Source organism: Macaca thibetana, chromosome 3 (assembly GCF_024542745.1).
Source record: "Macaca thibetana thibetana isolate TM-01 chromosome 3, ASM2454274v1, whole genome shotgun sequence".
NCBI classification, from domain to species: domain Eukaryota; kingdom Metazoa; phylum Chordata; class Mammalia; order Primates; family Cercopithecidae; genus Macaca; species Macaca thibetana.
In genome coordinates, this window is record NC_065580.1 from 102,994,377 (window position 1) to 103,017,719 (window position 23,343).

At 38.6% G+C, this 23,343-nt stretch overlaps 2 protein-coding genes across 3 annotated transcripts in view; one reads left to right on the plus strand and one right to left on the minus strand.

The window, feature by feature from the left end:
- Positions 1 to 23,343, minus strand: part of LSM5 (LSM5 homolog, U6 small nuclear RNA and mRNA degradation associated) — a 298,060-nt gene that overhangs the window by 51,272 nt on the left and 223,445 nt on the right. The window lies entirely within an intron of this gene.
- AVL9 (AVL9 cell migration associated) overlaps positions 1 to 23,343 on the plus strand; it is a 94,355-nt gene that overhangs the window by 42,825 nt on the left and 28,187 nt on the right. For both annotated transcript variants that reach the window (XM_050783277.1, XM_050783278.1), the window contains exons 2-10: positions 6,722 to 6,842; positions 8,266 to 8,351; positions 12,437 to 12,508; positions 15,015 to 15,104; positions 15,900 to 15,966; positions 17,432 to 17,472; positions 18,262 to 18,300; positions 21,522 to 21,591; positions 21,897 to 22,432. In XM_050783277.1, the coding sequence (XP_050639234.1) occupies positions 6,722 to 6,842; positions 8,266 to 8,351; positions 12,437 to 12,508; positions 15,015 to 15,104; positions 15,900 to 15,966; positions 17,432 to 17,472; positions 18,262 to 18,300; positions 21,522 to 21,591; positions 21,897 to 22,432 (1,122 nt within the window). The remainder of the gene's footprint in view (positions 1 to 6,721; positions 6,843 to 8,265; positions 8,352 to 12,436; positions 12,509 to 15,014; positions 15,105 to 15,899; positions 15,967 to 17,431; positions 17,473 to 18,261; positions 18,301 to 21,521; positions 21,592 to 21,896; positions 22,433 to 23,343) is intronic.

Consider the following 23,343-nt stretch of genomic DNA (forward strand, 5'->3'; position numbering starts at 1 on the left):
CCTCTTTCCTTTATAAATTACCCAGTCTCAGGTATTTTTTCATGGCAGCGTGAGGACTGATGTATCTGGGTACTTAGCATTGGTTTTTGTCTGTGGTTTTTTACATATACTTAGGGCTGCCATGTACAGCTATATGTACTTCATGACACAATTCCATGGAGAGCCATTTGTGTAAATGACAATGTAGCTCTCCCTGGAGCTGTGCAGTGAGGCAGCCTACTACGCTTACCTTCACTTACGTGGTGCTGGTTAGTTTAATTGGCATTACTATTTAAATTGTCTTGATTCAACTGAGTATTTAAGAGTCTCATGTTAACTTCCAAGAGAATTCCTCTTTAGCCTCTGTGCCATGAAATTTTGTGTCTGTGTGGATTAATTTGGATATATAGAAAGGGGACATACAGAGTATTCAGTCAGTATTTAAAATATGAAAAATACACAGTTTAAGATTTAAATATACCATCAATTTGGAAATAACATTTTTTTTTTCATGCTTAATCTTTGATTCTTAGGGATTCTCAGATAGCAACTGGGAATTCTACAATTAAGTCATATTGTGACATTAACTACTCAGTTAACATCAAACTCTGTAAGGGCTCACTCAATCCCACAAAACTGCCCTCACTTCAGGCACCAATCACAAGTCCTGGGCCCCAAGCCACCCCATCTCTCTCTGACTTTGTTGCCAATTCAGGGCTTCCCATAACCTTTTCTGAGGTTTGATAATTTGCCAGAATGACTCATACAACTCAGGAAAACTCTTTGCTTGCATTTACTGGTTTATTATTAAAGGAAACAATTCAGGAACAACCAGATGGAAGAGATGAATAAAGCAAGTATGTTGGTTGGAGAGTCAGGGAGTTTCCATGCCATCTTTAGCATGCTGCCCTCCCAGCACTTTGATGTGTTCAACAACCCAGGAACTCACTGAATCCCATTGTTTTTATGGAGGTTTCATTACATAGGCATGATTGACTAAATCACTGGCCATTGGTGATAGAACTCAAACTCTTAACACCGTTCCTGGGAGGTCAAGGGGTAGGGCTGAAAGTTACATCTCTTTAATCAAGGCTTGATCTTTCTGGTGATCAGCCCCTTTCCTGAAGCTATCTAGGTCCTCCTACCACTAGAGTCACCTTAGCATAAACTCAAGTATGATTGATTGGAGCTTATTATGAATAACAAAAGATGTTCCTATTACTCAGGAAATTCCAAGGATGTTAGGAGTTTTGTTCCAGGAATGAGGGACAAAGACCAAATATATGTATTTTTAATTATATCACATTTGAATATTCTGAACAGCTTGCAGTAGTATAGTATTTTAAAAAACTAGAAAAACTCAACAATAGAAGATTGATATTAAAATGATGAAATAATATATATCTTTTTCTTTTTTAAAGACAGAGTCTCTCTGTCGCCCATGCTGGAGTGCCCTGGCGCCGGCTCAGCTCACTGCAACCACCACCTCCCGAGTTCAAGCGATTCTCCTGCCTCAGCCTCCTGAGTAGCTAGGACTACAGGGGCCTGCCACCATGCCCAGCTAATATTTTTTGTATTGTTAGTAGAGACAGAGTTTCACCGTGTTGATCAGGATGGTCTTGATCTCCTGACCTCATGATCCGCCTGCCTTGGTCCCCCAAAGTGCTGGAATTACAGGTGTGAGCTACCGCACCCAGCCACAAAGGAGTTTTAATAAACGGTTTTGAACTTGATTAGCAATTTCAGCAGTTTCCAAATGGATATATTTGTTGGTAGAAAAATCTACCAGCAGGAGAAGAGAATTATAGAAAGCTGCCAACACAGTACAGGCAGTCTGCAATTTATGAAAGACTTGTGTTCTAAAAGTTGACTGTTTGAAATTCTGAACACTTTCCCAATGAAGCAATGTTGTAAGTACTCTGGGCCCAAGTCAGGCTAGAACAACCTTAATTTTACCCGTGGAATTCTTGGAATACATGTAGTATCCACACTTCTATTTATGACAGTTTTGAGTCAACTGCGTCTTCAGTTTCAGCTAGAACCATCTAAAACTGATCTTCCTTCAGTAGAGTTGGAAATTCGGAGAATATGTTAAGCATAGCATAGCTTCAGATATTAATTAAACTTCTGTTATCTAAATCTTCAGAAAAGAAGATAGATTTCTATACCTGCCCTTAACTCCCAAGATTATAGGATGGAAATAAGATTTCCTTCAGAAGTTAAGAACTGCTTGTGACTGTCTTTTTTATTTATTTGTTTTTAATCCTGCAAGCAATACATATCCATTTAAAAAACACTTAATTAAAAGTAAAGGTAGTATGCTCCACTTGCTGTTAAATCATTTAGAAAATCGTTTTTGTGTACACATACAACACAGATAAAACAAGTGTGGCTAAAGAAGCAATGCAGTTGGTAAATAAAGATCAAGTTTGTTAGGTTGTTCATATTCTTTCAACTTTCTGTAAGTTTGAAAATTTCAATAAAAAAGGTGGCAATTTTTTTTTTAAAGTAACAGGAGTATTCACTTATCTTCAGTCCCCAACCTCATTCTCCTCTCCAGAGTTAAAACATCTGCCAACAGTGTATATAGTTTTTCAAGTATCTTTTCAAGCATGTTTTTAAAATCTATTTACAGAAACTTTTTTTTGCACAAATGGAATCACAGTAAATATAGAATTATACTACCGTCACCAGTCAAGGGGTTTTGTCCAAGACCCCAAGAGCAGGTTCTTGGCTGTCATGCAGGAACGAATTCAGGGCAAGTCACAGAGTAGAGTGAAGTTAAAAGAATTTATTACAGACTGCTGAATTACAGAATAGGGCATCCTCAGAGAGCAAGAGGAGGGTGCACCCATTTCAAATATAATGCTAATATAGGTTATTAAGAAAAGTGAACTTCTGCCGGGCGCAGTGGCTCACGCCTATAATCCCAGCACTTTGGGAGGCCGAGGCGGGTGGATCACCTGAGGTCAGCAGTTTGAGATTAGCCTGACCAACATGGAGAAACCCTGTCTTTCCTAAAAATACAAAATTAGCCGGGCGTGGTGGTGCATGCCTATAGTCCCAGCTACTCAGGCAGCTGAGACAGGAGAAACGCTTGAACCCGAGAGGCAGAGGTTGCTGTGAGCCGAGATCATGCCATTACACTCCAGCCTGGGCAATAAGAGTGAAACTCCATCTCAAAAATAAATAAATAAATAAAAAGGAAAAGAAAAGTGTGCTTCATTACAAAGGCTTGTGACCAGCTTGTGACAGGCTGTTAGTATTGTTATTTTCCTATATTACTATTGATTTTAGCAAGAATTTTTGAGTGTACTATTATTTTTAAAGCAAAACCTATTCTTAAACTAAGAATGCTTTTTGTTCTTAAAGTACTGGGACATTTCCATAAGTCCTAGGTCTTCAGTTAACATCATTAACTCATTCCCTCAAACATAAACACCTTGTGACCAAGAGTGCCCAGTCCCCTGGGAACATACCACAGCAGGTTTGGCTTTATCCAGCCTTTATTCAAGATGGAGTCACTCTGGTTAGGGTGCCTCTGACACTGTTTACTGATATTCTACTTGCTTTTAAAATTTAACAGTATGTATTAGTTTTCTCTTGCTGCTGAAAAGTTACCACAAATGTAATGCCTTAAAATGACACAAATTTATGTGTCTGAGGTCACATTTAAAGTTTAAAGTTCTGAGGTCAGAATTTAAAGTTCTGAGGTCAGAATTCCAAAATGGGTTTCACTGGGCAAAAATCAAGGTGTTGGCTGGGCTCCATTTCTTCTGGAAGCTCCAGGAAAGACTTGATTATCTTACTGTTTCCACCTCCTAAAGGTCTCCTGCATTTCTTGTTTCATGGCCCTTTCTTCCATCTTTAAAGCCAGTGGCATAGCATCTTCAAATAACTCTTTCACTGATTCCTCTTCCTCTCTTATAAGGACTCTATGATTACACTTTACCCACTTGGATATTCCCTAGCTCAAGATCCTTAATCATATCTGCAAAGTCCCTTTTGCCAAGTAAGGTAACAAATAGAGTCGGGGGGATTAGCATATCTTTGGAAGGCCATTATTTTGCCTATCACACAGGATATTGTGGCTGTCTTGCTTTATCAGTATATATGAATCTGACATTCTTTTTAACAGCTGGACAAAACTGATAGAAACCACCGATGTTTCTACTCATGATGAATATTTAGGTTTCCCTTACATGCTGAAATAAATTATACTGCTATGAACATTTTTGTATGTATCTGAATATGTGAGAGTATCTATGGGATAAATCTCTAAAACTGAAATTGCTGAGTCAAAGGTGGTAAAGGATGAATTTTGGCACATTAAGATTTTAAGAAGTGTATGTGAGCAGACAGTGCTTCATGAGTCAGGCAGCTCCAAACCAGAAGTGGTTGGGGCTCTACTAAAGGAGCATGAGGGAAGGCATTTATAGGGTGAATATAGATGTGTAGAGCAAAGAAATTATTTGGTTTAAATTTAAGCAGTTGCCTTATTTGGGCCATGCCTGTGGGAAGTTCAAGAAAATGTAACTAATGCCCAGTTGGCTGCCTGTCATTGGCTGAGCTAAGCTTGGTGATCTTTTAAATTCAGTTTTGGTTTGCTTAAGTAGAACCCTGAGCCTTAGAGCCACCTCAGTCTGAGGGCCTCTCATTTTGTTATCTTAATAAAGGGTAAATGTGTTGTTGATAATACAGCCAAGTTGCCCTCCAAACTGTTGTGCCAGTGTACTGTACATTCCCACAGCAGGCTTCTTTTTAATGTTTTTCAATAGATGGCTAAAAATTATATTAATTCAAATTGTATTTCTGTGATTAAAAATGAGATTAAGCATTGTTGTACTACTTTTTTTAGAATTTTCTATATTAAATTTTTTGGACCCTAAAGAGAAACATATTTCATGATGCATCATGAGAATTGGGGTACATGATGTTTATGCTTATTTAAAAACATGTTTATTTCATACAAAATTCATTTTAAGTAAATATCTGTGCATCAAAATTTAATGGTTTTCTAAAAGATTGTTTAGTAATAATTACCAGGACTCCTTATGATAAATACACTATATATGGGACTTTGGTACTGATTACATAAAATATGATTATTTTCTTGCATTTATTTTTGGTGTTAAATAACTGAATTGGTAACTTTTTTAACTCTAAAATTGCCAACTTAACATCAGCTTTGAATTTGTGTGTATCTTACCTTGTCACATCCTGCCTTCCCTCACACTTTTAAAAAAATTGTCCAACAAAGCAAATTAGGATGAAACCTGTATGATAAATTATAGAGAAGATACAGAGAAATGTAATCGGAGGTTATTTTTGCCTCACCTTCAGTTAATTATTTTATTTATTTTTTTTGAGTCAGAGTCTCACTCTTGTTGCCCAGGCTGCAGTGCAGTGGCACAATCTCCACTCACTGCAACCTCCACCTCCTGGGTTCAAGTGATTCTCCTGCCTCATCCTTCTGAGTAGCTGGGATTACAGGCGTGCGCCACCACACCTGGCTAATTTTTGTATTTTTAGTAGGGACGGGATTTCACCATGTTGGCCAGGCTGGTCTCAAACTTCTGGCCTCAGGTGATCCACCCGCCTCAGCCTCCCAAAGTGTTGAGAATTCAGGTGTGAGCCACTGTGCCCAGCCAATTTTTCAGTTGATTTTAAATGATATCTGGAAGAAAAGTTTTACTCCTTAATCTAAACTTTTGAAGAGTTCTTCTAAATGAAAAACATTGATTGCGTCTGGAGATGGGAGCAGGGACTGGGTAGCTGCCTCCCAAGGGTGGGAGGCAGTCTTTTTACAGTCCATTTTTTTGGTGTCTTTAAACATTTTAAATTTGGAATTGGATCACCTTTAGAAATAATCACAAATTGGCCGGATGCGGTGCCTCACGCCTGTAATCCCAGCACTTTGGGAGGCCGAGGCAGGCAGATTACCTTAGGTCAGGAGTTCGAGACCAGCCTGGCCAACATGGTGAAACCCCGTCTCTACTGAAAATACAAAAAAATTAGTCGGGTGTGGTGGCACACGCCTGTAATCCCAGCTACTTGGGAGGCTAAGGCAGGAGAATCGCTTGAGCCCGGGAGATGGAGGTTGCAGTGAGCTGAGATCATGCCACTGCACTCCAGCCTGGCTGACAGCGAGACTGTCTCAAAAAAAAAAAAAAAAAAGAATCACGAATTTTAAATTCAGTGGACAAAAAAAAATTTTTTAATCATTTTTAAAACCCTTTTACAGTTGACTCTCCTGTGATTGAAGTGGCAGCTTGATTTCATTGAAATGTGGAAAGATGAGCCATCCTATTTTTCCACATTAAGGATTGGTTCTAAAAGTGATTCTGGGCTAAATTTGGGGGTCCTTTGTTGGACCTCTACTACTCAATTTAGTAGGCCGTTGGTTTTCCTAAGGGCCCTATGGCTTCAACTACCATCTGTTTGGTGACAGCCCCCAAATATCAATCTGCAGTCCAGTCACCAACCCCACTACCCCTTATGCACATTAAAGTTTAACAGCCCTTAAATCAGAAAGTGGAGAAAAGCTTATAAACTTTTCCTCCTTTTACTGCTTTTTTTTCCCCTCTTCTGTGCCATAGGTTTGATGATGATATCAAATGACATTATACAGTGTGGCTTATCCTGACTTCTGTCATTCAAGGTTTAAAAGCATTTTTACATATCAGAATAAAATGCTTCCTTTGATCAACCACCTTTTGGCTAACATTCCTTGCTATTTTAGGTTGAATTCTCTTACCCGCCCCTGATTCCAGGAGATGGACATGACAGCCACACTTTACCTGAAGAATGGAAGTATTTGCCCTTCCTTGCCTTACCAGATGGCGCACACAACTACCAGGAAGGTATGTCACAAGACAGTGAAACAGTTAGGTGACATTTTTGAAAAAATTTGCCAAAATATCTTAGGTTCTAAATACTTTGAGAAATTAAAGGCCTTCAGCCTGTTAGAACTATTTATAAAATATTTACATGCTTGTTTGGAGATAACTAGTCATTCACTAGAGCACCTCTAAAGGAGTGCCAGGCTTACATTGACTGCGGCTAGTGAACCTTGGCCACGCCTCTGCCAAGTGATTAGCCAGAGCAGGACAGCCACCACTGGAAGCACTTCCTACATCTATACGTCATACTCCTCAGAGGCAAACCAGGGGGCTTGCCAGCGCCAGCTGTACGTTGCTTGGGACTCTAGCTGCATACTTGCAGTAGTAGGTTATTGCTCCAGTGCCCACCTTAGAAGCAGCTGAGATTGTTTTTGCGCCTCTGGAACCACTGCTGTCACAAGTACTCTGCTTGCAAGGTTGCTTGCTTGCATGCAGAGCATATTAACACCTTCAAAAAAAGCAGGGCTGTGAAGTTCTTACCGAATCTCCTACCACCCTATAAATGAGTATTTTGCCTGACTTAATGAAGGACTGTATTTTACTATGGTATTTGATGCCCTACAAAAATGTTTTTGTTGTTATTGTTGCTGTTGCTTTTCTTTCTGGTTTTTTTTTTTTTTTTTTTTTGGAGATGGAGTCTCACTGTTGCCCTGTTGCCCAGGCTGGTCTCAAACTCCTGAGCTCAAGCAGTTCTCCTACCCCAGCCTTCCCAGTAGCTGTGGTTACAGATGTGAGCCACCATGCCTGGCTGTGCCACCATGCCTGGCGGTGCCACCATGCCCAGTGAAAGGACTGCTGCAAACATGTGAATTAAGATTATAGCAAATTTTCTACAGATTTTCTTTGTATTTGTGTATGTATATAATTTTGTCTGTACTATCTGAAAGGCAGTGACACTTTAAATACTTAAGATCTGAGAATGAGATCATTCCCCAGTGTAACTTCCAGTACCATTATCACAGCTAAGAGATTTAACAGTAATTTCATAATACTATCTAACATCCAATCTATGTTCAAATTTTCTCAGTTGTCCCCCAGATTTCTTGTATTCATTCAAGGTTCATGTGTTGCTATTGGCTTTTATGACTGTCTACTTTCTTTTAATCTAGAACGATTCCCTAAAGATTAAGTATTTTCTGTAATTGTAGTCTCAGTTTGACCTGTTATAATTCAGCCTCTTGGGCTTTTTGTGATGAGTATTTACCATAAGGCAATGAGAAAAATTCTAGGAAACCACTGGTTGTGGTGCTACAAATAAGTATGATTTGGATTCCTTGTTTTGTCATTTTTGTGTTAATGACTGCATTATGATAGCTTCAGATTTTACTACTTATTAATAAGGGTAATTCACCTCACTATTTACATTTTTCTATGTATCTCTTAGATACGGTGTTTTTTCACTTGCCACCCAGAAATGGAAATGGAGCCACAGTATTTGGTATCTCTTGCTATCGACAAATTGAAGCCAAGGTATGATAGTTAATAATGAAAAACAACTCCAAAGTCCTTTCTTAGATGTTGGACACTTAGAGAAACACAGTCTTTATTTTTCAGTGGTGCCTGTAATGTTGTTTTAGATTTTTGAATATAATTGGTAGCTGTTTTTTCACTAGTACCAGTTTATTCACAGAAACATTTTATTAAGTTGACATTGGTGGCTATGCTTATATTTGTATCATAATATTTTGTACATTGTTTTTAGATAGTGATACATAAATTATCCATTTGTCTTTTAAATACTGTACTTACATTTCAAGATGTCTTTGAATTTTCTGTTTCTAGTGTTTGGCATATAACTTAGAAAAATTGAGTGGTAATGCTTGTGTGTTTTTTAGTTTTTTTTATTTTTTTAAAGACAGGACCTTGCTATTTTGCCCAGGCTGGTTTTAAACTCGTAGGCTCTAGGGATCCTCCTGCCTCAGCCTGCTGAGTAGCTGGGACTACAGGTGTGCACCACTGTGTCTTGCCTTTTTTTAAGCAGCATTTCAGAAGTAGTGGGACATGCTTAGAGGGGCTCCCAACTACTCATAAGTTGTCTTAATTATCTCTAAGATTTCTTTTTTTTCTTTTCTCTTTTTTTTTTTTTTCTCAGGAAGAGTCTCACTCTGTTGCCTAGGCTGGAGTGCAGTGGCACAATCTTGGCTCACTGCAGCCTTGACCCCAAGCTCAAGATTCCCAAGTAGCTGGGATACAGGTTTGTGCCACCATGCCCAGCTAATTTTTGTGTTTTTTATGGAGACAGGGTTTCGCCACGATGCCCAGGTTGGTCTCGAACCCCTGAGTTCAAGTGATCTGCCCTCCTCAGCCTCTACAGGCTGAGCCACTGTGCCCAGCCTTGATTATTCTTAAGTACCTGCTAGCTTAATGCCTGACTTACTATAATAGCTCTAATTAATAAATTCAAATAAGCCAAGATGGTGGCCCCACCTTTCATGATTTGCTTATGTGTAGCACTGTTTTTTTGTGGTGGGGATAATCTTAATGAGTAAAAAGCTCTTTCAAAAGGTCAATAATACTCTAAAGTAGTGAGTGGTTCTCATTCTCAGCTGCACATTGCAATCACCTGGAGAGCTTTAAAAGCTAGGATAAGTGGGTCTTCCCCCACCCCAAAAGATTCTGATTTAATGATCTAGACATGGCAGGTGGGAATGTTTTAAAAGCTCCCCAGGTGATTTTCTACGTAGTCAAGATTCACAACCACTGCTCTAAAACAATGATTTTTAATCAGAATTACCTAGAGACTTTTGTGTGTGTGTGTGTGTGTGTAAATATCTGTACCTAGCCTTTCCTCCTAGTGACTGAATTAGAATCTCTGGGATTTGAGCCTGGACAATTAAAAGTTTTAAAAGCTTCCTCGGGTGAACAATTAGTAAATCTTTTTCTAACTTGTTATGATGGAAATTTCAAACATGCATAACTTGTTATGATGGAAATTTCAACCATGCAGATAAATTGAAAACATAGCACACTGAGTACCTGTGTACCCATCAGCTAGACTCATAGACTGTGTGTCTGTTTTTCCTCTGACCCACTTAAATGTAAACTACAGGTGTAAATTCCAGGATACCCAAAGTAGGTAACTACCATGAAATAACCCTCTAAGCACAGGGCCTGGAACCTAGAACATCCGTGTTATATCATGAATAACGGAGTCTAAAGCTAAAGATATTATGTCAAATAATAGCATACACCTTAAATGTGTACAATTTTTGTCAGTTATACCTCAACGAAGCTGAGAAAATAAAGATAAAAGAGGCTGGGCCTGGTGGCTTACACCTGTAATCCCAGCACTTTGGGAGGCCAAGGCGGGTGGATCACGAAGTCAGGAGATCAAGACCATCCTGGCTAACATGGTGAAACCCTATCTCTACTAAGAATACAAAAAAATTAGCTGGGCATGGGGGCGCACACCTGTAGTCCCAGCTACTTGGGAGGCTGAGGCAGAAGAATTGTTTGAACCCAGGAGGGCGGAGGCTGCAGTGAGCTGAGATGGCGCCACCACACTCCAGCCTGGCAGCAGAGCGACACTCCATCTCAAAAAAATAATAAGTAATAAATTTTTTTAAAAAAGATAAAAGAAACCTGAGAGTAAGAGTTCAACTGACAGCTTTGAGCAGTTGATGTTTTCATATACTATTGTAATCGAACCCAGGTTTGGCTGCACGCCGCTCAAAAAACAGGAGAGAAGAGAGTTGCTGGGAGGAAAAGCAGATTTATTTGGAAAGCCAGCTAGATGGTGAGCTAGCATTCTAAAGTAGCATCTTAAATTTTTCAGTCTGTCTGGAGGATTTTTATGGGAGAGGGATATGGGGAAGAAGAGGAAGTTGGTGTCATGAGGTGACACACAGACATCTGGGTACCAGCAAGGGTCCAAGGAGGTTGGATACTTCTTTATCATTGGTCAGGCCACAATGCTCCTGTAAGTCTTTAACAAAACATAGTTAGTTGTTTACATACCTTTTAAATCCCAGAGTTGGTTTTAAAACATGCATGATTGCAATTTTTGCATATTGGTACTCTAAAATTATCCTTTTCTATGTGCAGGAACAAGGAAACGCTGCCTAAAAAATGCAGTTAGTTATGTTCTTTTGCTATTTCACTGTTAACACTATTACCTTTACATATTTACATGTGAGATGAATTGAGCTGCTGCCTGTTCTTGGAAATTTGCTCCTTTTAATACCTTTTATTACCCATATGTCATGTAAGCACTAGTAAAATTATTTCTCCCAAGTGGGTCTTATCCCTCAGTGCTGTTTTAACAGCCCTCGTGTTCTGCATAGCCTTTAAATACTGCCTGTCTCCACACTCCCTGGTTCTGACCCACTCAGGAGTACATTAGAGTTGTCCATTTTTCCAGTGATTGCTATCCCTCTCAATAGATAATAGACAATAGAAGCAGACAGATAAACCAGTTATTGGAGGGACCTTGAGCCTGGAAGAAAGACTTTACTCCTTTTTAATGAAGATGAGACAGTGGATGAATCCAATCAGGAGGAAGGATTCAACTCCACAGCTAATTTAAAGCCTGTTCATCAGTCATCAGTTGAAAACATGGGGGCCCCTTGGTCCTCAGGACAGATCCAAGAAGGTGTCAGGCAGTACACTAGAGGAGGAAGTCTTTCTTCCCTTGCAGCCTTGCCTGAGGTTAATCAAATCAAGATTTGCTCTCTACTAGTAGAGGACTGTAGAAGTCTCATATAGTCATCCTCACAATCACTGAGAAATAAGTTATGTGCTTGTGTTTGGTGCTGGGTGCCAATACAAGTTTCCAGGCAACATGGCACAACTAACTTAACAAAATTACTGACAGTTCTTCCATCTCTGGAGAACAAGCTGTCTGTTTTTGTCATCTCTTTTTCCTTTTTTTTTTTTTTTTTAGACAGAGTCTCACTCTGTCGCCCAGGCTGTAGTGCAGTAGCACAATTTCAGCTCACTGCAACCTCTGTCTCCCGGGTTCAAGCGATTCTCCTGCCTCGGCTTTCCAAGTAGCTGGGACTACAGGCTTGTGCCACCACACCTGACTGATTTCTGTATTTTTAGTAGAGTTGGGGTTTCACCATGTTGGCCAGGCTGGTCTCAAACTCCTGGCCTCAGGTGACCCACCCACCTTAGCCTCCCAAAATGCTGAGATTACAGGCATGAGCCATTGCTCCTGGCCTTTTGTTGTCTCTTGAACTAGCCCCTTCTCACCAGAAACAATGGTCTGTGAAAGGACTGACCATTTATAACCAGAATCAACAGTGATTGATTTGCATTGAATGGTTGATTTGGGCCTGGTGACTTATACATAAAGTATTCTCCATCAGATTATAAATTCCTTAAGATTCGGGATTGTCCCTTCACTATTATATTCCCAGTGCCTCCCATAGATTCTGGCACATAGGGCCAAACTGACATTTATTTGTTCAGTATTTCCTGAGAGTCTTAATAACTTTTTAAGTTTAACTGAATGTAAGAAATTTCTTACATATAATTGCTATTTTTATATTGAAAAATAATTTTTGAAATATTGCTATCAAATATTCTGATAAATTGCTCTTTGTTTATAATAGGCACTGAAAGTAAGGCAAGCAGATATCACCAGAGAGACTGTTCAGAAAAGTGTCTGTGTTCTAAGCAAGCTGGTAAGAGACCAAGTAACTCGTTCATTATGTTAAACTTTCGTGGCAGATCTTTCTTTAAGGATAAGGCACTATTAGAATAAGAAGAGATTTAAATGACATATTAAAATTATTTATGCCCTAGCATCTCCTCATTCTCTTTCCCTTTCAACAGTTTTCATTTACACCTCTACCCAAGACTGGGTAAGAGAAAGGAGATCTTATAGCTATTGGAAAGTAAGTTGACACGTAAACAAAATGAGGTAGCTGATATATTTCATTTATCCATTTTGGTTTTGTCCAAAATCTTTTTTTTTTTTTTTTGGAGACAGTCTTTCACTCTGTTGCCCAGGCTGGAGTGCAGTGGCATGACCTTGGCTTACTGCAACCTCTGCCTCCCAGGCTCAAGCAATCCTCCCACCTCAGCCTCCTGAGTGGCTGGGACCACAGGCATGCACTACCATGCCTGGCTAATATTTTTATATTTTTGGTAGAGACGAGGTTTTACCGTTTTGCCTAGGCTGGTCTCAAACTCCTGAGCTCAAGCAACCCACCTGCCTCAGCCTTCCAAAGTGCTGGGATTATAGGCGTGAGCCATTGTGCCCAGCCAAAATCTTATTTTATCCAAAATAAAATTTGGAGGATAAGAATATTTCTTCCAAGAAGTAATTTACATATAAGGCAACAATAGTCTCCTAGAAAAGGAATGGCTGTGGCCAGGTGTGGTGGCTCACACCTATAATACCAGCACTTTGGGAGGCCGAGGTGGGCGGATCATGAGATCAGGAGTTCGAGACCAGCCTGACCAACATGCTGAAACCCCGTCTCTATTAAAAATACAAAAAAAAAAATTAGCCAGTCATGATGGCATGCCCCTGTAATCTCAGCTACTCAGGAGGCTGATGCAGGAGAATCGCTTGAACCCAGGAGGCGGAGGTTGCAGTGAGCAGAGATCAGCCACTGCACTCCAGCGTGGGTGACAGAGGGAAACTCCGTCTCAAAAAAAACCAGAGAAAAGAAAAGGAATGGCTGTTATAAAAGACCCCAGTGTCAGAAAATTGATCAATTATTCATCTGATTCCTGTACACAGCTTTGAGAAGAGTAGCCTGAAAAAATATACATGAGTGAATAGCTTTTTTATACTGGACCAGATGACCGAAGAATAAGAGTACCAGATATTAAAGGAAGTGCAACATGTTAAGAGACTTCCTGAGTAATCATTCTTCAAAGGACGATTACAATAATAAAAGATGCCATTTATTGAGTGCCTATATATCAGGCATTAATTCTGTACCAGACACTTGTTATATGTAATTATCATTTCCATCCTTATAACAACATTGAGACATAGTTACTGTTCTCACTTTATAAATAAAGGCATATCTCAGAGAAAAAAATGTGTAATTCTCACAGACATGTAACTACTAAGTGATAAAATTGGGGCAAAAAAATCAAGTTTTATCTGTCTCTGCTTTTAAAGCAGACACAAGAGATGGGAAGAGGGTAGCTTACTCAAAGGTCTGGTTGTGGTTTTTCTGGTCTATGTATTGAAGTCTATGTATAAAAATAAAATGATTTTATACTTTGATGGGAATCATGATATATTAACAGGGATACTGGAAAAGAGACTCTTCCAGTATTACTTGTTTTTAATTAATTAGAGTATATATACATCATTGGTCATTGCATACTGAAATGGACATAGAAATGAGAAAACATCTAGAAAAGAACATTACAAATAAAAAGATGAAAATGGTAGAAGAAGATCCTAAATAGAGAAATAAGGATTAAGGGATAACTTTGCTCAAATGTATAAAACAATATTATGATAAAGGACACAAACTAGTTGTTTGTCTTCTGCCACAGCCTCCTGAGTAGCTGGGACCACAGGTGCATGCCACCACTCCCAGAGGAGTGAGCCTCCACAGAGGACAAAAAAGGGAAATGAACTTAAATGTAATCATGAATGTTCAAATAGATTTAAAAACAGATTGTTATAAGGATGAATAAATGTCACTACAGGCTAGCAAAACAGTGTGCAGAATTAGAATATGTTTTAAATCATATAATAGTAATAGCTAATGTTTGGATGCTGTAATAGCTAATGTTTGGATTTTTTCTGTGTGTCAGATACTTCTTACCAAGTGCTTTTACCTGGTATTTAATCCTTAAAACAGTCAAGTAAGAGGTACTGTTTTCATATGCCCATGTTCACATCAGCAAGCAGAGGTGGAGAGGTTAGATTCCCCAGAGCTGAGTGATGGAACCAGGCCCAGCAAGTCTGAGCCCACACTCTTAAGCACTGTACTGTGTTTCAGGTACTTTTCACTTGCAGCCAAAGAACAGATGACTTCACAGCTTTCAACTATGAATAATACGCACTAAAGTTGATAGTTACTAACTTTTTTCTCCCTGTTCTCTTCAAATTAAAAAGTTGTGGGGTTCTGTTTCTTTTACTATTATCAACCAATTTTACTGTTACCAACCAATTATTATCAATCAATGGTAATTTCTCTGTTTTCCTTTAAGCCTTTGTATGGTTTACTTCAAGCAAAACTTCAACTCATTACACATGCATATTTTGAAGAGAAGGATTTTTCCCAAATTTCCATTCTAAAGGTAACTTTATACCCCTCTATAGTGTTTGGCTGAAGATATGCTCATGAATCAAGTAAATACTGTCATTAATACTGTGAAGGATAATTATTACCTTAAGAAAGACATTCTAATGTGAAAACACATTTGCATCAAAACACTGAAAGACTAGGAATCTGCCCAAATACTAAATTTAACCAAACTTTTTTTTTTTTTTGGGGGAAATAATGACTACAAATAACTATAACTAACAGTAATGTTTCTCTTAGTGGATAATAGCCCTTTTGCTATGGCATTGCTTCTATAAATTTGCTTATCTTACTAATAAACTGCACAGTATTTTTATATATCAGGTTTCTGGTTCCTAGCTCCCAATACATAGACCAGAAAAACCACATGATTATTTTATGGAAAATGGATAGCATGTTTTCCTCAATGCCACCATTCATGTAAAGAATATGGATCTCTCATGGATTCTGGTGGGAATAGGACAGCTAGGGACTTAGCAAGGGGCAGAGGGAATTTACACTAGGAATTCATACCACTATGTGAATGAGACATGCTTTAAAATGTAGAGGGAGAAAGGAATACCCTGAGTAGTTTTTCATACTCACTGCCCACATCTCTTCTGATACTGCTCATATCCAGAAGAGAAGAAATGAGAACTGGCAAGGTTGCAGAGAGGCTTGTTTTTAAATTTAGCGCCTAGCAGAACAAACTGCCTCAATTAAGAAACCAACTATTTTTTCTGATCAGTATATTTCTAATTCAGATCTAAAATGATAGTAAAATGTGCTAAGTTCAATCTATATTTTATAGGAACTTTATGAACATATGAATAGTTCCTTGGGAGGTGCTTCATTAGAAGGATCCCAAGTATATCTTGGTAAGTTAACTGACTTACAAGTTAAAAGAGATTCCTTCATTTCTATTTGTTTAGCAAAGTGAGTTGCATGTAAAACTTTCATTAGAATTACATCTCTATATGGGATCTAAATTCTTCAACATTTGATGCTGTTTCTTCCTTAAGTATCTTCTTAGCCAGTGTTTATGCTGAGAAGAGTATTAGAACATACCAGATTTACAACTGTTAATGTACAAGGTAAATCAAGGTAAATTTCTGCGTTTTTTTTTTTTTTTTTTGAGACAAACTACCTCAATTATCAATGAAAATGGACAGCATTTTCTCACCCAGGCTGGAGTGCAGTGGTGTGGTCATGGCTTACTGCAGCCTTGACCTCCTGGGCTCAAGCAATTCTCCTGCCACAGCCTCCTGAGTAGCTGGGACCACAGGTGCATGCCACCACTCCCAGCTAGTCATTTTTTTGTTTGTTTTGGGTTTTGTTTTGTTTTGTTTTGTTTTGTTTTGTAGAGACAAGGTGTCCCTATGGTGCCCAGGCTGGAATTTCTACCTTTTAGGATAGTAATGGAAGTTTTTTATTGTTTTTTCTTTTCCTTGCATTAATGCTGACCAGCTTAATTCCCTGTTGTAACAGATGAAGCAAAAAGATGCTCAGCTCTTTCCTGTTCTAAGATTCTTCGGGTTAGGGATTTGTGTTTAATTTATACTATCTTGACAACCCAGAATATCCATTGGTAGCCAAGGTATTCAATGGGCAACTCAATAAATATCCATTTTGTGATTAAAACTTTTTAATCACATAGTGGTTTATGCTCACTCAATTCCAATTTCAGCATGCAGTTGCCAACTGCAGTTTACGATTGCAATCCTCTGTGTAATGCAAACTATTGTTCGGCATAATATGAGGTCCTATTCTGAGAACATATTTTCTCTAAATTATTTTCTCTTGTACTGTGTTGTTTCAGGCAGATGATAGAAAAGACTGTTTCAGAAATAACAGCGTATGAAGTGCCATGACCAAAAACCTTCTTTAATCATTGATTGCCACTATAATATAAGCTATATCATTTCTAAACTTGTATAGTTTATGTTTGTAGAATGGGGAAATGTGTTAGACCTGCACTGTCCAAAACAGTAGCTACTAGCCACCTATAGCTGTCTATATTTAGATTAAAATTAATAAAATTTTAATAAAACTTAAGTCAGTTTGTCTCAGTTACTCATGCCACATTTCAATTGCTCAGTAGCCGCATGTGATTACTGTATTGGACAAGACAGGTTTAAAATATTTTCATCCTTGCAGAAAGTTGTACTGAACAGCACTGTATATGAGTATATGTGTACCTAATCAAACATTACATAAATATTTGAATATTTGCATATTCCTGCCTTTGTTTTTAATCTTTCTTTCCGTTAAGGGGAAAATAACCTTTCTTCAGTAAAAACATTACATTGTAGCCACAGTTTAGCTTTTTTATTAACATTGTAGGTCTGTCACCTCGAGATCTTGTCCTTCATTTTCGACACAAGGTATAGTACCTTATTTAAATAAATTTATGATGTACAGTACTAAAATGGCCAACACTGTTCTTAGTGTGCACATTTAATTGCCAAATTCAGTGTGCTAAATTGAATGCAGATTGTGGCATACCATGCTTTAGTTCTTCTAAGATGTGCTTGGCCTTATAACTATACAAAATTAAAAGTATTGGTAGTCCTTGTATTATAGAAATTTAAAAGAGCACAAATACTGTTTACTTCTTTGCAGGATAGGGTAATTTTTTCTATTGTTTTTGCAATTTCATCTATCATGAGATTAGAGTGGAAAGAAACATGGTTTGATCTTGCAGAATATTTTATATGTTGCCCTGAGAATGGAGCATTTTTCAGTAAAACATATACATCCCTATACCTTCTGATGTTTATTATTAAAGCAGATGTTGACTAGGATATAAACACAGATTATCCATTTAACAAACATTTACTGAGCACCTGCTTTGTGAACACTCTGGACATCCAGAAGTAAATTATTTATTTAAAGAACAGGGTCCCCTTTAAAGAGCTTACAGATACTTCAATCAAAGATGGTACCACCCCTTCAAGAAAAAATCATTTCAGTTAGAGATTTAAGTGATTCTCACATTTAAGAGTACACAGGTAATGTTTCACTTCTCAGTATAAGTTCATAATTTTTCATGTACTTTTTAAAGTGCTGTATTTAGTATTAATGATTATGGTTATGTTTTAGGAGGGGAAAAGATGAATTACAGACTTCAGTTTCTCATTTCAATACAACATTTTTTTTTTCCCCTTTTGCAGGTCTTAATCCTATTTAAGCTAATTCTTCTTGAAAAAAAGGTATGATCCTAAGGGATGAAAGGAAAGATGCAGTATTTAACTTTTATTGACTTTTTTTTTTACATTATTTCATAAAATTGAAACTAATGATAAAGTATTAAGATACTTTTTGCCTATCATTGTGGTGAGCTGAAGCACATTTTCTTGTTCTCTGCCATAGAAATATAAATTCGGGGCTGGGCGCGGTGGCTCAAGCCCGTAATCCCAGCACTTTGGGAGGCCGAGACAGGTGGATCACGAGGTCAGGAGATCGAGGCCATCCTGGCTAACACGGTGAAACCCCGTCTCTACTAAAAAATACAAAAAAAACTAGCCGGGCGAGGTGGCGGGCGCCTGTAGTCCCAGCTACTCGGGAGGCTGAGGTAGGAGAATGGCGTGAACCCGGGAGGCGGAGCTTGCAGTGAGCTGAGATCCGGCCACTGCACTCCAGCCTGGGCTACAGAGCGAGACTCCGACTCAAAAAAAAAAAAAGAAATATAAATTCATGCAGCTTTTCTGGAGGTAACAGAAAACTCAATTTTAAACTGACTTTAAATAAAAAGGACGTGTTGTTGGCTCACTTTAGATTTCAGGGTTGTGTGACTCAGTGGCTCCATAGTGTAATTAAGTGCCTAGGTTTTTATCCATCTCTTTGCTCTACAGTACACAGTGCTAGCTTGTTCCAGAGCCTAGTTTCCCTGGTAGTATAGGGAACTACCGACAGTAATTGGGTTATTTGCTTCCTCAATCATAACTGCCGGCAGAAATAATACCTCCTTCTAAACAATCTAATAAGAATTTTTGACTGGGCACAGTGGCTCACACCTGTAATGCTAGTACTTTGGGAGGCTGAAGCAGGAGGATCACTTGTGCTCAGGAGTTTGAGACCAGCCTGGTATACATGGTGAAAGAAACCCCATCTCTACAAAATATACAAAACTTAGCTGGGTGTGGTGGCATGTGCCTGTAGTCCCAGCTACTTGGGAGGCTGAGTTAGGAGGATGGCTTGAGCCTGGGAGGTGGAGATTACAGGGAGCTGAGATCGTGCCACTGCACTCCAGCCTGGGAATACAGCCACTGTTTCAAAAAATAACAATTAAAAAAATAATTCTTTCCTTCAATTTGTTTGGGCCTATTACAGGCCACACATGTGGCTACTCCTGTGGCCAAATACATGCTTGCCCTGATTGGCTTAAACTTGGGTTCCTGACCACTCCCTAATACAAAAGGATGGGTTTGCCATGATTGGCTTAGTCCCAAGGCCAAATATGACCTACCAGCTATTGTTATACATAAAATTTTATTGGAAATCAGACCCATTTATTTACTTGCTGTTTATGGCTGCTTTCACACTGTGGTGGCAGAGTTGAGTAGTTGTGACAGACCATATGGCCCACCAAGCAAAAATATTTATCTGACCTTTTATAGGTATAAGGGTGAACTATATAAAAAGTTCACCAGCCTTTGGTTTAGACTAATCAGGAGCCATCCTTGGATCTGGGCCAGTTTTATATACCGTATTACTGTGCCTAGAGGAGTAGGGGTGGAAAGAATATTGGGGAGTCGACCATGCACAATATCCACTTTAGTTCACTACCTTAAAAATATTCCTTTGACCGAGTAATTCTCCATTTAGAGATCTGTTTTCCAAAATTAATCTGAACTGGACACAAAGCTCTAAGAGAGTCTGTCACAGAATAATAAATTATAAGTGAATAACTATTAGTTTATCTTGTATGTTGTATATAATTTCAGACAATAAAAAAGATACTAAGATGTTTTTATTGTTTTAAAGATTTTCATGGCATGTTAAGTGAGAAAAGTTTGTCTACAACATATCAAGCCCATGATCCCAATTTTATAAATGAATATATATTAATTGAAAAGGGACTGGAAGTAAAGGTATCAGCCTAGTTTGGCAAGAACATAGGTTATTTTTTTAAAGGAAATTTTTTTCTGTATCCTATTTTTCTGTAAGAAATATATATTCCTTCAGGCTGGGCATGGTGGCTCACGCCTGTAATCTCAGCACTTTGGGAGACTAAGGTGGGCAGATCACTTGAGGTCAGGAGTTTGAGAACAGCCTGGCCAACATGGTGAAACCCCATCTCTGCTAAAAATACAAAAATTAGCCAGGCATGGTGGCAGATGCCTGTAGTCCCAGCTACTCAGGAGGCTGAGGCAGGAGAATTGCTTGAACCTGGGAGGCAGAGGTTGCAGTGAGCCAAGATCGCACCACTGCACTCTAGCCTGGGTGACAGAGCGAGACTCCATCTCAAAATAAATAAATGAATGAATGAATGAGTATTCCTTCAAACAGAAAAAAAGATAGTTTTTTTTTTTTAAATTAACCCAACATACTAGTGTGTTGTTTCAAAAATTTTTATTTAATTTCTAAAATTGTAACAAAATATATGTAACATACAATTTATCATTGTAACCATTTTAAGGTATACAATTCAGTGGTATTAAGTACATTCATGTTATGCAGCCATCATCACCATCCAGCCACAGAACACTTTGAATTCCTTTTTATTTTTTGAGACAGGGTATAGCTCTGTCACCCAGGCTGGAGTGCAGTGGTGTGATCTCGGCTCACTGTAACCTCCACCTCCCGGGTTCAAGCAATTCTCCTGCCTCAGCCTCCTGAGTAGCTGAGATTACAGGTGCGCACTACCATGCCTGGCTAATTTTTGTATTTTTAGTAGAGGCAGGGTTTCAGCATGTTGGTCAGGCTGGTCTCAATCTCCTGACCTTGTCATCTGCCCGCCTTGGCCTCCCAAAGAGCTGGGATTACGGGTATGAGCCAGCTACCACGCCTGGCAGCTGTTATTTTTTTATTTTTTATTTTTATTTTTATAAGACAGAGTCTCACTGTCTAGCCAGGCTGGAGTGCAGTGGCGTGATCTCGGCTCACTGCAACTCTGCCTTCTGGGTTTAAGTGATTCTCCTGCCCCAGCCTCCCAACTAGCTGGGGACCACAGGCGTGCACCACCATCCCCGGCTAAGTTTTTGTATTTTAGTAGAGATGGGGTTTCACCCTGTTGGCCAGGATGGTCTCGATCTCCTGACCTTGTGATCCACCCACCCTAGCCTCCCAAAGTGCTGGGATTACAGGCATGAGCCACTGCACCCAGCCAGCTATTACTCTTATATAAATAATTTTTCCCTCTCTTTTATTTGTTATCATTATGGATGGCTTCATGGGTTTTCTAATTTGATTTTGATTGACTCCATTCCAGGTTCTTTTTTATATTTCTCCAGTGAATAAATTGGTGGGTGCACTGATGACTGTGTTATCCCTTTTTCCAGGTAAGAAAACAGCAGTATCTACTCTTTCTTTTGTTTAACTTGTACTGGAACCTAAACTTTTAGAAATAACGTTTCAAAGATAAATTCATTAGGGTTATCCTTTCTATTTTAATATGACATTTGTTTTTTGGAAATAGGTTTCTCTCTTTTGTCTGGGTTTCTTTCTGTTCTTTTTGTTTTTAATTAAAATGTGTAAAAGCATAGCTTATTAAATTTTATAGGAGAGTCTACTAATAAAATATATAGCTCTTAGGTTCTTCCATATTATTATAAGCCAAGCTGTTCTTTAATATTGCATATTTTAGGCATGATTGAACATGGTCTCAGTGACTGTTCTCAGTATAGACCCCGGAAGAGTATGTCTGAAGATGGTGGACTTCAGGAAAGTAACCCATGTGCAGATGATTTTAATTCTGCATCCACTTCTGATGTTTCACATACCAACTTGGGAACTGTCAGGAAAGTCATGGCAGGAAACCATGGAGAAGATGCTGCCATGAAGACTGAAGAGTCTTTGTTCCAAGTGGAAGACAGCAGCAAAGGGCAGGAACACAATGATAACAATCAATATTTGAAACCTCCATCTCGCCCATCTCCAGATTCTTCAGAAAGTGACTGGGAAACTTTGGATCCTAGTGTCTTAGAGGACCCCAACTTGAAAGAAAGGGAACAGCTGGGATCAGACCAGACAAATTTGTTTCCAAAGGACTCTGTCCCCTCAGAAAGTCTTCCAATTACTGTACAACCTCAAGCTAATACGGGACAGGTAGTCCTGATACCAGGGCTCATTTCAGGTTTGGAAGAGGATCAGTATGGCATGCCCCTGGCCATCTTCACAAAGGTAAAGTGCACTATTTTTTACCGAATTCCTTAAAGAATTTGAAAAATCCTTTTAGAGTTTAACTTTTGAACTTTTGGTATTCAACGCATTTTCAGATAGAAAATTTTCCTTGAAAACTGTAAAATATATACCAGATATATAGTACTGTGGCATCTGTGACCATAGTATAAGTCTATAGGGAAGTATATAGGGGATTTTGATTGGTAAATGTTTTGCAACTTAGTAGATATGAGTCATATTCACAATCAGTCTCTTGGGTCTATTTTTAATTATTCAGGTTTCTCCTTAAAAAAAGAATTAAGGAAGTTCAGACAGCCTTGATTGCGCTCAATAAATACAGGCACACCTCGGAGATACTATGGTTCAGTTACAGAACACTGTGATAAAACGAGTCTCAGGAATTTTTTTGTTTCCAAAACTTTGAGAGGCTGAGGCCGGAGGATCACTTGAGGCCAGGAGTTTGATTAGACAGATGTGGTAACTCACACCTATGGTCCCAGCTACTTGGGAGGCTGAGGTTAGCAGGCTCGGTTGAGCCCTGGAGGTTGAGGCTAAAGTGAGCTGTGATTACGCCACTGCACTCCAGACTGGGCGACAGAGGGAGACTCTATTATTTTTTAAATAGTAAATGTTTATTATTTAAAATTTAATAATTATTTTAAAAACACAACAAAGTGAATAAAACTTAATAATTATGTTAAAAGCACAATAAAGTGAAATACAATTAATTAAATCATTAATTTTAAATTTATTTAAATATAAATGAATAAAAATCCTTAAATATAAATGAATAAAAATCCTTTGTTGTCATTTCAACAACATTCACCACATCTTCTTCACTAGCAGCAGACTCCATCACAAGAAACCACTCTCCTTATCCCTAAGCAGCAGCTCCTCATCCGTTCAAGTTT